This window comes from Narcine bancroftii, chromosome 8 (assembly GCF_036971445.1).
Source record: "Narcine bancroftii isolate sNarBan1 chromosome 8, sNarBan1.hap1, whole genome shotgun sequence".
In the NCBI taxonomy this organism is placed as follows: Eukaryota; Metazoa; Chordata; class Chondrichthyes; order Torpediniformes; family Narcinidae; genus Narcine; species Narcine bancroftii.
Window position 1 is genome coordinate 77663730 of NC_091476.1, and position 14189 is coordinate 77677918.

General features: G+C 45.9%; 1 protein-coding gene across 19 annotated transcripts in view; it reads left to right on the forward strand.

Moving 5' to 3' along the window:
* Positions 1-14189, forward strand: part of LOC138740935 (neurexin-2-like) — an 838414-nt gene that overhangs the window by 805575 nt on the left and 18650 nt on the right. For 17 of the 19 annotated variants that reach the window (XM_069894277.1, XM_069894290.1, XM_069894282.1 and 14 more), the window contains one exon: positions 7180-7258. In XM_069894277.1, the coding sequence (XP_069750378.1) occupies positions 7180-7258 (79 nt within the window). Of the gene's footprint in view, positions 1-7179; positions 7259-8832; positions 9709-11751; positions 12992-14189 lie in introns of those variants that run through there. The other 2 variants (XM_069894295.1, XM_069894296.1) reach the window with 2 other exon arrangements.

Consider the following 14189-nt stretch of genomic DNA (forward strand, 5'->3'; position numbering starts at 1 on the left):
AACCACGTTCTCCGGTTTTAAGTGCAAAACACGCAGGCTCACAACCAGACATAACACACACACAGACACACGATACATATGTGCAGTAAAGGCTCCTGTATCTGACACCCATGGTACAAGTCGGATAAGTGAATTTGCCGGTTGCTTGTGACTGCGTGTTGTGTGAATGGCAGACTAACCGTTGGGGGGTGGGGGCACCAATTTCAAACTTTCCTGTCTTTTACCTTTTTATTTTCTGCAATTTTTTTTTGCCAGTTGCTTGATTTCCAGATAACGGGGATTTTAACTGTACAGTGTTAAAAATGAATAAATAATGTTAAATGATCAGTAGTCTCGGAGGGTGAGTGTGAGCAGTTCCTTTGGTCATTCAATATTCTCACTGCCCTGTGGGAAGAAGCTGTTCCTCAGCCTGGTGGTGCTGGCTCGGATCCTCCTGGATCTCTTCCCCGGCAGGAGCAGCTGTGTGCTGGGGGAGGGGGGTTAAGGGGTCCTCAATGATTTTGCCCACCCTGTTCAGACAACGATCCCGGTAGACTACATCGATGGGGAGTGAGCGTGACTCCAGTGATCCTCTCTGCATGCCATACCTCAGACAGCTGCCCTCAGCACTGCAGAGAAGAGTCAGCCTTGAGCATGGCACTGAAGACTATAGAGGAGGACGCATGGAAGAGTGTTGCCCACTGAGCCAGAATAGCCACAGGCGCGACTTGCTGCTGCAAGATTAAGCGGAGTTGTGTGAGCGCGAGATGTGCTTGATGTTCCCGTAGTAATCAGATACTTGTCAAGTACACAGGACCAATTTTATTTGCTGCTTTCATTGTTTGAGATCTTTAATGAGGTATAATCAGAAATCATGTCAATAATGCGATTACACCAATGCATTGATGAAGCAGTTTAGTTATCAATGATACTTTAGAATAAAGGAGGGGGAGGGGAGGAGACAGTGCAGTGAATGATTGCAGAAATAGATTATTGATTGATGGGCGGCCCGGTTAATGCAGCAGTTAGCACAACGCTGTAACAGTGGCAGCAACTCAGGGTTGAATCCCACACTGTCTGTAAGGAGTTTGTACGTTCTCCCATTGTCCGTGTGGGTTTTACCCAGGGGCTCCGGTTTCCTCCCACCCTTCGTATAATGTATTGGGGTTGTCAGTTAATCGGGTATAACTGGGCAGCATGGGCTCATGGGCCGGAAGGGCTGTGTGTCAAAATTAATTTAATTTAATTACTTTCTGTATCATCCCTCAGAATTGCAAGCAATGAACATTGAGGGTGTTCATGTAGAACAGCTGAAAATGGGCGAGTTGTGACACATCTTCAAACTCAATATGGACAGGATGTGGAGTTGGGCAGAGAAGTGGCAGATGGACTTCAATTTGGATAAGAGTGAGGAAGGTCAAACCAGAAGGTTGAGTACAGGGTTAATGATCAGATGCTTAACAGTGTTGAATCCATACATCCTCAAGGTCGCCGCACAGGTTGATAGGAGAGTTAAGAAGGCTGATGGGACGCTGGGCTTCATTAGTCAGGAGTTTGAGTTCAGGAGTCGAGAGGACATGTTGCAACTACAAATCTCTGGTGAGACTACACTTGGAGTATTGCGTTCAGTTCTGGTCACCATTACAGGCAGGATATGGACACTGTGGAGAGGGGGCAGAGGAGATTCACCAGGATGTTGTCTGGATTGGGAAACAAGTCTCATGGGGCCATGTTGGCAGAGCTGGGACTTTTCTCTCTGGAACGAAGAAGGATGAGAGGAGACTTGATCGAGGTCGACAAGATTCTGAGAGGCACAGACAGGGTGGACGGCCAGCGCCTGTTTCCCAGGGTGGGAGTAGCAAACCTGTAATGCGCGTTGAAAGAACCAAAGACTTGTTGATCCAAACCAAGGCTTTTATTAACTAAAAGACTGGAGCATATCACAAGTAGGTCGACCAGTCCAGAATGACCTGGTCTGGCTAGGAGCAATCCTTTAATACCTGCCAGTAGATGTGGCTACACTGTCTGCCAATCACAGTCATCCTACACTACCATCTGTACATATGTACATATACACATTGGTGATAGAATCTGTACTATCACAAAACTCCAGAGGATGTCTGTACAAAGTGAAGGGAGGGAAGTTTAGGGGAGGCATCAGGGGGAAGTATTTTTTACACAGAGAATTGTGGGGGCTGAGAAGGCCTTGCCAGGGGGTGGTGGTGGAGCTTGGAACATTGGGAGCATTTAAGAGACTCTTAGACACACAGATAGAAGAAAAATAGAGGGTTACAGGGTAGGGAGAGTTTAGTACTTTTTTGGTAGGTGTATATGGGTTGGCACAACATTGAGGGCCTAAGGGCCTTTTCTATGTTTAACTTAGGTTGGGCTGAAAGAGAAGGAGTTGCCTTTCTCTAGCATTTTCATCTTGTCCCAAAGCACTTGGTGGTCAAGACCAGTTTGCTGGTTCATGTTGTAAATGTGCAAAATGTGGCAGCTGAGTTTCATGCAAGAAGGGTGAGCAAATCTTCTGCTTTAGTGATTTGACTTCATGATAAATATTGGTCTCTTACAACAGAGAAGCGCTTCAGACAACAATCCCAGTAGATGTCATCGATGGGGGGAGTGGCGGAGACCCCAGTGATCCTCTCTGCCACTCTTATAGTCCTGTGAATTGACCTCCAATCCATTTCTCTGCAGGAACCATCCACACATGGTGATGGAGCTCACCAGGACACTCTTGATAGAGCTCCTGTAGAAGATGGGCAGGATGGTGGCTGGTAGCGTTGCTCAACTCAGTCTTCTCAGGAAGTGCAGGAAATGTTCTGTGATTTTCTGATTCCCCCTTGGGGGAATGAAGGCATTTGAGAGGAGATATGATCAAAGTGTACAAGTTTGTGACAGATTTACACAGGGTAATCAGACGAGGCTGCTCTCATTAGCTGATTGTTAAAGGTTTCAGGGCATTAAGATGGATGTGACGAGGTCTTTACAGAGTGAACTGATATTCTGGAACTCTGCCTGTGGGGCTACTGGAAACAGAGTCATTGAGGACCTTATTAAGAAAATAGATATTTGATGGAACGTAATTTGCAGAACCTTGGGGAAGGAACAGGGAAATGAGACTGGGAGGTTTGCTTTTGCATTAATGGGCAGAAAAGGAAAAAGAACATCAGAGAATTCCGCCCACCCCCCCCCCCCCATCGACGCGAGTTACTGTGATCGTAATCTGAAGATGGCGCGCTAAATCATTTGAATTTCACATAATCGCAGAACATATCCTACACTTCCTGAGACGAACGAGGCTACCGGCCGCAATCATGTCCACCTTCTACAGGAGCTCTATCGAGAGCGTCCTGGTTGGCTGCATCACAGTGTGGGGACGGTGGCTGATGAGAAGTGGATTGGAGGGAGGTCAATCCACAGGACCATAAGAGCAGTTGAGAGGATCACTGAGGTCTCCCTTTCCCACCCCCCCCCCCCATCAACGTGATATACCAAGCTCATTGTCAGAAAAGGGCGTGCAAAATCATGAAGGACTCATTCCACCGCGCACACAGCATCTTCCAGCTGCTCCCGTCAGGGAAGAGATCCAGGAGGATCAGAGCCAGCACCACCAAGCTGAGGAACGGGCAGGGAGAACGCTGAACGACCAAGGGATCCACTCGCACTCACCTCCTGGAACCTCGTATTCATGAATCAATATTTATTTATTTATTGGTGGACATGAATACATCCTGCATATTTATTGCCCCGACCAAGGACAGTGAGGGACTCCGGAATATATGTTGCCTGATAACAACAGCCCAGCTGATAAATTCCTAAAAGTCCTGTTTCTCTCTAGAATGATGTAAGTGACAGGAATTGGAGGCAGAAACTGTAAAAAGACCTAGGAGGGGGACACGTCCTTGTGATTGGTCCATAACGTACAACATGTCGATAGACATTGCTGAGATAATGTTTGTTTTCTGATGATTCATGTCTGGGAACGTTGGAAAAGTTAAACCTTTGCATTGATATGTTCAGAGAACTCCTCCATCCTCTGCACAGGTGACTGACCTCCCACAAGCTTCTGTATCGAGGCAAGGGAATTAGAACCATAGAATGTTACAGCACAGAAAACAGGCCCTAGAGCCCTTCTAGCTTGTGCCAAACCATTTATTTTGCCTGGTTTCACTGATCTGTCCCAGTCCATAGCGCTCCACACCCAACCCATCCATGTACCTCTCCAAATTTTTCTTCAATATTAAAAGTGAGCCTGCATTCCACACTCCCCCCTCTCTCTGCGTGAAGAAGTTCCCCCTCAACTTTTCCCCTATCAACCTTAACCTATGGCCTCTGGTTTGTATCTCACCTACCCTCAGTGGGAAAAGCCGACCTACATTTACTGTCTGTCCACCTCATAATTTTAAATACCTCCATCAAATCTCCCCTTATTCTTCTACGCTCCGGGGAATAAAGTCCGTACCTGTTTAACCTTTCCCTGTAAATCAGCTTCTGAAGTCCTGGCAACATCCTAGTGAAGCTTCAGGCACATGGATGAAAGAAAAATAGAGGGTAACGAAAGAAGGTGGGATTGAGGTTAGAATATATGGGTAAGCACAACATTGAGGGCCGAAGGGCCTGTGTTCTATGTTCTAAACCCACGGGGAAAGGGACAGAGGAGATGGCTAGAGGCGTCTGCAGATGAAGCCAGGCCAGTTTGCCTGCTTTCTGCCCTTTAATAATACTGGACAATATTTTTTTTAAAGTTTTGCTTCCTGAAGAAAAAATTGGGGATTATTATAGATCAAACTGAACTCAAAGATCATTTAAGATTTGATGTAGAAAGTTGGAGAAGCATTAAATTAATGTTTATTGAATTTGGCGTGTTTCATTGCGTCAATGCGCTGACACGTTGCGTCAGTTCAATCAACCTAAAAATGTTTTGCTACTGATCTTCGTTTGGTCTCAGCATCTGGGCGGCACATTTGGAGTAGTGGTTAGCGCCAGCGATTGGGACCTGGTTTGAATCCTGTGCTGTCTGTAAGGAGTGTGTACATTCTCCCTGGGTCTTTGTGGGTTTTCCCCAGGGGGGCTTCGGTTTCCTTCGTAACATACTGGGGGTTGTAGGTTAATTGGGTGGCACGGACTTGTGGGCCGAACCGTGATGTATGGTTAAATATAAATTTTTAAATCTGATGCCCCTCGTGTCAGTGTCCAACAATAGACGGATTCCAGTTGCCCTGATACCATTTTTCCACGGTCGCAATGTCCTGGGGACACCGTGTTTGTCACCAATGGTGCCGAGATCAGCAGGGAATTTTCAACAACACGTCGCACTTCATGGTTTTGTCTGCTTCACGTAGACTTAAAATATGACAGGAAATCACAAAAATATGTTATATCAAATAAAAGTACATGATAGGAAAATTTCAAGGTGATTTTCGTGACCAACAGCCCAAAACCCACCCAAACGTGTTCAGGAAGTAAAATCTTCGTTGTCCAGTGTTACTATTGTAGAGGAGAAGGGTCGTGAAACAATCCAGGAAGGTGCAGCAAGGTGGTGGATTTAGTAAATTTGCAACTAATGGCTAGAGACTCCATCCGAACGACAGAGAGGTGCCAAGGCTGAGCTGTCAGGGGAGTCAACAGTGGAAGCAAATGAGCCTGTCAGAGAAGTAGCAGCATTAAGAGGTTTGGCTCCCAGTTATCTCCAGCTGACCTGGCTGAGAAATATATGGATTCCCCACGGACACCAGCTGCAAGCAGAAAACTGTGCAGATGTCAATATTAAAGAGTCCTGGTGTCCTTGGGACCCAGCACAGAGTGGTCTAATTGGCATCTCTCTGCGCAGGACAATCAAGGAAGAAGCCTTGACAAAGGAAGGAGAGCGACAGGGTCTCTCTTCACCAATAACCGGTGAAGGTCGTCCATTCAGAAAATACTTTCCTTCCCACCCGTTGCTGTCTGCATTTCACAGACTCGGGAGAAGTGGAAATTGTTTCAATTTCCCGTAAAGCTCCACCTGGGAGTCCCTGATCAGAGAAGACACCTCAGGAAGAGTTGTCAGGCAAATTCACCAGAATTATCGCAGGATGAAGGATTCATTTCCAAGTAAGGCAGTCACCTTCTGAGTGTTGAGGGTGAAGGAGAAAGCAGCTGGGAATGTGAAGACAAAGAATCGGGTGCCATGCGGTTACAGCGCCAGCGACCGGGGTTCGATTCCCACGCTGTCTGTTAGGAGTTGGTGCATTCTCCCCATCTCTGCGTGGGTTTTCCCCTGGGGAGCTCCGGTTTCCTCCCACCCTCCACACGTACTGGGGCTGCAGGTTAATTGGGCGACATGGAAAATTACACCCAATTGTTGTTTCCTGATGTAGGTTTTAAAAGCCAAAGACCACAGAGAAGGTGGTGGTGGAGTGGGGGAGGGGGGAGGAGGTGGGAGGAACCAGGTAAATCATAGGCTGATGCTGAAGATATTTATTACAGTAAAACCCCTGGTGTTCGGCACCTACTGGGATTGTTAGATGTCAGATAAATGTATGTTCTAGTTGCTTGAGGCTTACTCTTACAATGCAGAACTAATGCACCAGTATCAAGAAAAAACAGTTTAAAAGACAAAAATACTGTCCTTTCACTGAATAAATTCACCTGCATGAATATATAAACCTTAAAGCATTTTACTTGATTTTCAGTCATGTTCTTTGAAAACATTTAACCGCCGCTACATCTGCAGGTTCCTCCCCCTCTACTGAGCTGCCCAAAAGTTCTACAATAGATAATTAACACCCCCCCTCCCCACAAAGTTTACAGATGAAGCCTCTGACCAGGGTGACCGAGCAGGGCTAAGGAGACACTTTAAGAGTGTCACCCCAATGGCGAGCGGCATCGACCTGCACTTCATCCTGGGTGACGCCATCATTGTTTCACACGACTTTATCCAAACAGTTGCTATGAGTTTGTGTGCTCTCCCCACGTCTGCATAGGTTTCTTCCCACCCTTTGAAAAGTACCGGGGGTTGTGGGGTTGATTGAGTGCGATTGGGCTCGTGGGCCGAAAGGGCCTGTTACCATGCTGAATGTCTACATTCAGATTCCTGGAGGTCCAGCTGATTTCCAGACCACGTCCCCAGAGGGGGACCACAAGCTCACGACAAGAATTCAACGCTCGCGCCATTGATGACCGAGTCTCAAAATGATTCTGCCCTTCCTCTTTCAGAACACGGATGATATTCTGGTAGCATCTGCTGAGTGTCCGAGTGACGATGAAGACTTGCAAGAATGCGAGCCCAGCACGGGTGAGTTTGGTAATGGGGGGATGCCCCTTTTGACTCGTTTGGTTGACCTGATATTCTTTTTCCTCTCTTGGTTATGCACCAGTGTTGTACTTGTCAGTGGCTTCATCCCTCGACTGTCCCTGCCAGTCCCGCCACAGGCAGGGCAGGAAGGGAACAGAAAGAGCCTGGGGCCTGTCCAGAACCCCAACACGTTCTTCTGCTGTTAGGGGTCGCTCTTCTGCTGATTTTGCCAGTAGTTTCAGGAGACGGATTATGGAACCGCGCCTGTTGGATACAACTCACGGCGCTGAATCTTGTTAATGCCACTGGCGGAATGTAAACCTGGTGCCTCTGTCGTAGCCAGATACAAAACATCCTCTCTCCCCCATACACAGATCCACAGATATACAACACACACACTCACACTCACACACAGAATCACAGATATAAAACACACACTCTCACACATTCACACTCACACACTCACTCACACAGATATAAAACACTCACACACATTCACTCACAGATACACAAATATAAAACGTGCACACACACACACCCACCCCCAAAGAATTTCAATCTTCTAAAAGAGAAAGGCTTTGTCTAAATTGGACAGCTCTTATTTTTCAGTGATTGACTCTGGTGGAAGATTCTCACCCAAGAGAACACATCCTCTTCATCACCTCCCTGTCGAAACCCCTCGGGATCTTGTGTTTCAATCGAATCCCCTCTCACTAAATGCCAGTGAATACATGCCAGGATGGTCTAATCTCTCTCCATAAGACGACCTGCACATTCTTGGAATTAGTCCATTAAATCCGACCTGAACTGCTTCCAATGCATTAACGTCTTTCCTTGAAGAGACTGTGTTCTCCGAATATGGCCTCTTCAACATCTCTTGGAATGAAGCAGAATCATCCCCTTCCGTCATCCATTCCCCAAGCGTGAAACAAGAACAATTAGTTTCCATTTCTCTTTAATGCCTTCCAGCCTTGTACAAATAATTCTCAGACCCTGTCTGAGCTCTCAGAGCTCTCCATACTTTCTCCATCCAGTCACCATTCACCTTCATTACACCCCACCTCATATATCCTTGAGACATTTTTTCTCGGTTTGATACACTGTTGACCTTGCCCAAAGCAGCCACACCCACCTCTCATACATCCCCTGCTTTCTCTTGTTTAGATTTCAGGCTTTAGTCTTGGATTAAATTGCACACCAAAATTATAATTCTATATCATTGGACAACTTCATCAGAATCATCATTTATTGTCATGAAATCCATTGTTTTACGGCAGTGTCACAGTGCAAACATCTCTCTAAATTACATTTAAAAATAAATACATTGGTGCAAGAGAAGAGAAAGCAAAGCCGTGTTGGGGATTTGTTGCCTGTTCAGGAATCTGATGGCGGAGGTGCAGATGAGGCTCCTGGACCTCCTTCCCAATGGTAGCGGAGTGAAGGCTCGGCCTGGGTGGTGGAGAGTCCTTGAGGATAGAGACTCACTGCTTCTTGTAGACATCTTCGATGGAGTGGAGACTGGTGACCGTGTAGGCGCAGGTCAAGTTCACAACCTTCTGTTCCCCTTCCTATAGGTTGCCACCTCCAGACAATGTTGCAACCGGCCAGAATGCTCTCCTCAGTACACCCGTAGAAGTTTTTGTGAGTCTTTTGTGACATCCCGAATCTCCTCAAACTCTCCCCGACATCCAGCCACTGGTGAACCTTCTTCGTGACTGTGTCAACACGGAGGTTCCAGGACAGAAGTTTTTAATTGGTTCCACTGCTGACCCCTTGAGGAGGATTGGTTCATGTTCTGATTTCCCCCTCCTGAAGCCCACCATCAGCTCTTTCATTTTTGTATTTTAATCAATGATTTTATTTTGAGCTATTTTTACCACTTTCCAACCCATTTTGTGTTATTCCAAACTACAACTGTAACCACTTCCCAGACCTTCACTTTTCCCCGATTGTCAGCACAGTAAATGAATACACACCACACCGTAACCTGAGTCACACACTCATGGTCACCAAGTGATTCCACACTCACAGACCCACTCACACGCACACTGTGCAGAGATTCACACAAACATGCAGCCACATGCATTGATTATATCATTTAATATATTGATTTTCCTCTAGCCTTTCATATAACTACCCCCACACATTCTTACCGCATGTAATAAAACAGTCTGACTGTTTTACATGGCATGTTAAGTCTGAAGAGTGTTGTGTTGAAATATTGATGCCATATGATGGACAACACAAAAACACACTCACGTATGCACACTCACAGACACACCCAATCATGCACACATACACAGATAGACACACACCCACACCCATAAAACCACACACATACACGCACACACACACACACACACACACACACACACACACACACACATTATATGATATTCACAAATATGCAGATTAATTTATCATTTGAATACCAGCACCTTAGATTATGTGTGCACACAATTCTTACCCTGTTCAGTGTACACAGGAATGAGTACTAATTGAACAGTATATAGAATCGACAGTTGGTATACACAGAACCAATGCTTCACGGACATTCACCACCGCACCATCCCATTTACAAAATACTCCATAGTAAAATATTGTCTCGACTCTTTGGTTGTACAACATAGACAGAACCAAGCAGGCAGTAGTTTAGATACTTTTAGAGTCATGGAGAGATTCATCACAGAAATCAGTCTTCAGTCCGCACCAGCCATTCAGCATTCACTTTCACGAATCCTACGTTAATCGCTCCACATTCCTGAGCACTCCCCCAGGATTCATGTGTTTTGCGGGAAATTTATTATGGCCAAAGACCCCGCCGTTTGGATGTGGAAGGAAAGCGGAATATCCGGGGAAAGCCCACACAGTGGCAGGGTGAACGTGGAAACTGCATACAGACAGTTACGATTGAAACGGGTCCCTGGAGCTGTGTGACAGCAACTCTGCTCACTGCAGTTGGAGATATTTATTCCTCCTGCATTCCCTGTCCTGCCCTGCACCTTATTATCGAGGTCGACAAGATTCTGAGAGACATAGACAGGGTGGACGGCCAGTATCTGTTTCCCAGGGCGGGAGCAGCAAACACCAGAGGACGTCTGTACAAAGTGAAGGGAGGGAAGTTTAGGGGTCATGTCAGGGGGAGGTTTTTTACATGGAGAGTTGTTGGGGCCTGGAATACCTTGCCAGGGGTGGTGGTGGAGGCTGGAACATTGGGGACAGGCCCATGGATGGAAGGCTTCCTCCCTTGCTCAGAAACTATGACATCCTAATAAAATACCAAGCATGTCACACACTGAGCCAAGTACATGCAGTGTGTAATATGAACAGGACTGGTTATCGTATTGTATTACAGGTTGTACCTCTCTTATCCACCATTCTGTGGTCTGGTAACTGCCATGGTCCGGCACGTTTGAATCTGCCGCCATTAGTACAAACCCCTTACAGACAGCACGGGACTCGAATGCTGGTCCCCATCCCTGGTGCAGTAAAGATTGAATCTGCTGCTGTTAGGTCAAACCCCTTACAGACAGCATGGGACTGAAACTCCAGTCTCCATCGCTGGCGTTGTAAAGATTAAATCTGCGCCATTAGTACAAACCCCTTACAGACATTGTGAGACTCAAACCTGGTCCCCATCGCTGGCGATATAAAGGCCCCGGTCCTGATTGCTGGTGCTGTAAAGGCATGGCGCTAACCATTACACCAATCTTGCCGCCCCACAGTATTATTTCCTGTTTTAAGTTTTGTTCTCCCTTTGAAATGATTACATAGGGATTTCCCCATAGGCATCTATTTCTGTTTTCTGGCATTTTCTGTGGTCCGGTGATGGCCAGGGCCCAACATCGCTGGACTAAAGAGGCCCAACCTGTACCGTTCAGCTCCCTTCTCTCCTGAGAACAGCACATAAGGGCCTGTTATGACTTTGAGTGAGATCGATGCAGTGATCCCTCCTCCCATGTTCTCTCCCTGTAGACCTCCCTCACGCACTGATCCCAAACCACCCTGTTTTTCCCTGCAGTTCTCACAACCCAGATACTGCTGATTCTCCTGTCATGCCCAGGATTGAACTTATTGTTTTTAACATATCAATATTTTATAAAAGTTCATCCGAGCTTTCTGATCTTGAACTTAATTGCAGCTGCCTTAAAATGCACAGTTTCTTGTGATGTAGCAGACGTTCATCTCTTTATCCTGTATGATTTATACAGCACCAGCCTGCAATGCTTTACCTCATGAAGTTCTTTGCATCACTTTGAAGCCTCTTGTAGTAAATAATGTACAAACTACCCTTTATTACACAGTATATTAAAATTTCCCTGCATTGTATCATTACCATTTCACCACAGTCCTAATTCCTTGGACATTTATACAGAACAGTGTTACTGTTATGTTATTGTGTACATAATCCCATCTCACTAATGCCATGTAATGTACAGTAGTAATGTTATATTTTATATTAGTGACATAAAACACTTTGCAACCACTTGCAGCTTGTACGGAACACAGTCCCCACTGGCCACGGGGTGGAGCAGCTCAGAGTCACAGACCTCCCCCCCCCGCCACAGCAACCCAGGATCCCTGTGACTGTGTGTGGGACTCTGGTTCCCCCCAGTGCCCCAAAGGTACATGGGGGTTGGCAGGTGAATTGGCTCCCTTGTGGGAGAATGAGGAGATAACATGGAACAACTTCACAAGATCACAATACCAAGGAAGAGAAGCAGGCCACTAGGCCCACCAAGTCTGTTCCATAAATCTACACAAAGTTACTCGACACTAGTTCCACTTTCTGACCTTTTCCCCATATCCCTTGATACCCTCACTAATGAGATACTTGTCTATTTCTTGTTTAAATACTCCCAGTGATCTGGCTTCCACTGCTGTATGGGGCAGCGAGTTCCACAGATCCACGACCCTCTGGTTAAAGAAGTTCTTCCTAATCTCTGTGTTATATGGATAACCTCAAATTTTCAGACTATGACCGCTTGTCCTTGATTCACCCACCAAGGGAAACATCTTATCCGCATCCACCCTATCTAAACCTTTCAAATTACGAAAAGCCTCCATGAGATCTCCTCTCATTCTCCTAGACTCCAATGAATACAACCCAAGAGCTGCCAAACGCTTCTCGTTAAATAGCCCTTGCATTCCGGGAATCATCCTGGTAAATCTCCTCTGCACCCTCTCCAACAGCGTCACATTCTTTCTAAGATAGGGGGCCCAAAACTACACACAGTACTCCAAATGAGGTCTCACCAGTGCCCCATAGAGCCTCATCAACACCTCTTTACTCTTATACACTATTCCTCTTGAAATGAATGCCAACATAGCATTTGCTTTCTTCACTACCAATTTCACCTGGTTAACTTTTAGGTTTCCCTGCACAAGGACACCCTGGTCCCTTTGCACATCCAACATCTGAATTTTCACCCCATCCAAACAGTATTCTGCCTGTTTATTTCCACTGCCAAAATGTACTTCTAACTGAAGACAAATTTCAGATTTTCTATGTCATGTAGGGAGTTGGAGAAACATTAAATTGACTATTATTGAATTTAACATCAAGTGTAAACTCGCCAGGAATGGAACAGAATGTATCGAAGCTGTTCCGACATTGAAGAGACATTTCTGCTGTATTAATCCTGCTGAAAACAATAAGGACATTCGTTTAGCTATTGCCTGAAGAACATGTGCATCAACATGCGTTCAATCTATAATCAATGTAATGCACAGCATCTGGATATGTGAGCTGCTTAAAACCAGTCTGCATCTATCCTGATTAAACATGTCCAGGCGTGCTTGGACTGACACAAACAGCTTGGTTTGTGGGCTAGTAAACTTAAAATATGACAGGAAATCACAAAAAAAGGATACATCGGATAAAAAAAGGCATGTGATAGGAAAATGTGACAGTGATATTCGTGATCAGCAGCCCAAAATCTGTAAAATAATCCAAAAGTGTTCAGGAAGGAAAATCTTTGTTGCCCAGTATAATGAATATGGCTATTGCAGGATTAGTATAGATTGGGTGGCCAGACTTCATGGACTGAAGGGCCTGCTTCCGTTCTGTGGGACTCCAGAATATACAAAGACAATAGTGCAGGAATGGGCTGTTTGCCGGGCAAGGCTTGATGAGATGAATTCCATCAGCCTGATTTTCATCCATATCCCTCCATTCCCTCCTTGTCTAAATGTCTCTGAAGCATCGCCCTGGTGTCCACTCCCATGACAGAGTCACAGAGCATGGAAATGGCACGGCACAACTTGACCAGGTTGTCTACCTGAGCCAATCCTATTAGAGGCTTAAGTCCCACCAAACCTTGTCTATCCATGTACCCAACATCCCACATGCCCGCCACCCTCTGCGTGGAATAAATTGCCCTGAATAAATCATCTCCTTTAAATCATCCCCTTTTCACCTTAAACTTATGCCCTATAGTTTTGGACTCCCTATGCCTGGGAATAAGGGCAATTCACTCATTTTGTCCATGCACCTTTATAAATGTTACAAGGTTATCCTTCAGCTTCCTGGACTCTAGGGAGAAACGTCTCATAACATGTGGCGTCCAGTCCCAATAACGTTATTTTGAATTTTCTGCACCTTTCTTAGATAAAGTAACAAGAGATTAGCGCAAAGCCATTGCAGCGCCAGTGATGGGGACCTGGGTTTGAAACCCGTGCTGTCTGTAAGGAGTTTGCACATTCTCCCCGTGTCTGCTTGGGTTTTCCCTGGGAGGCTCTGAATTCCTCCCACCGTTCAAAATGTACCGGGGGTGGTAGGTTAATGGGGTGTAATTGGGCAGCATGGGTTTGTGGGCTGGAAGGGCCTGTTAGCATGCTGTACGTCTAAATTTAAATTTAGATGTAGCTCTTGATCAGTCCTCTGAGACTTTTCTTGTGGACTGGGAGGATTCAGATATCTCTGTCATGA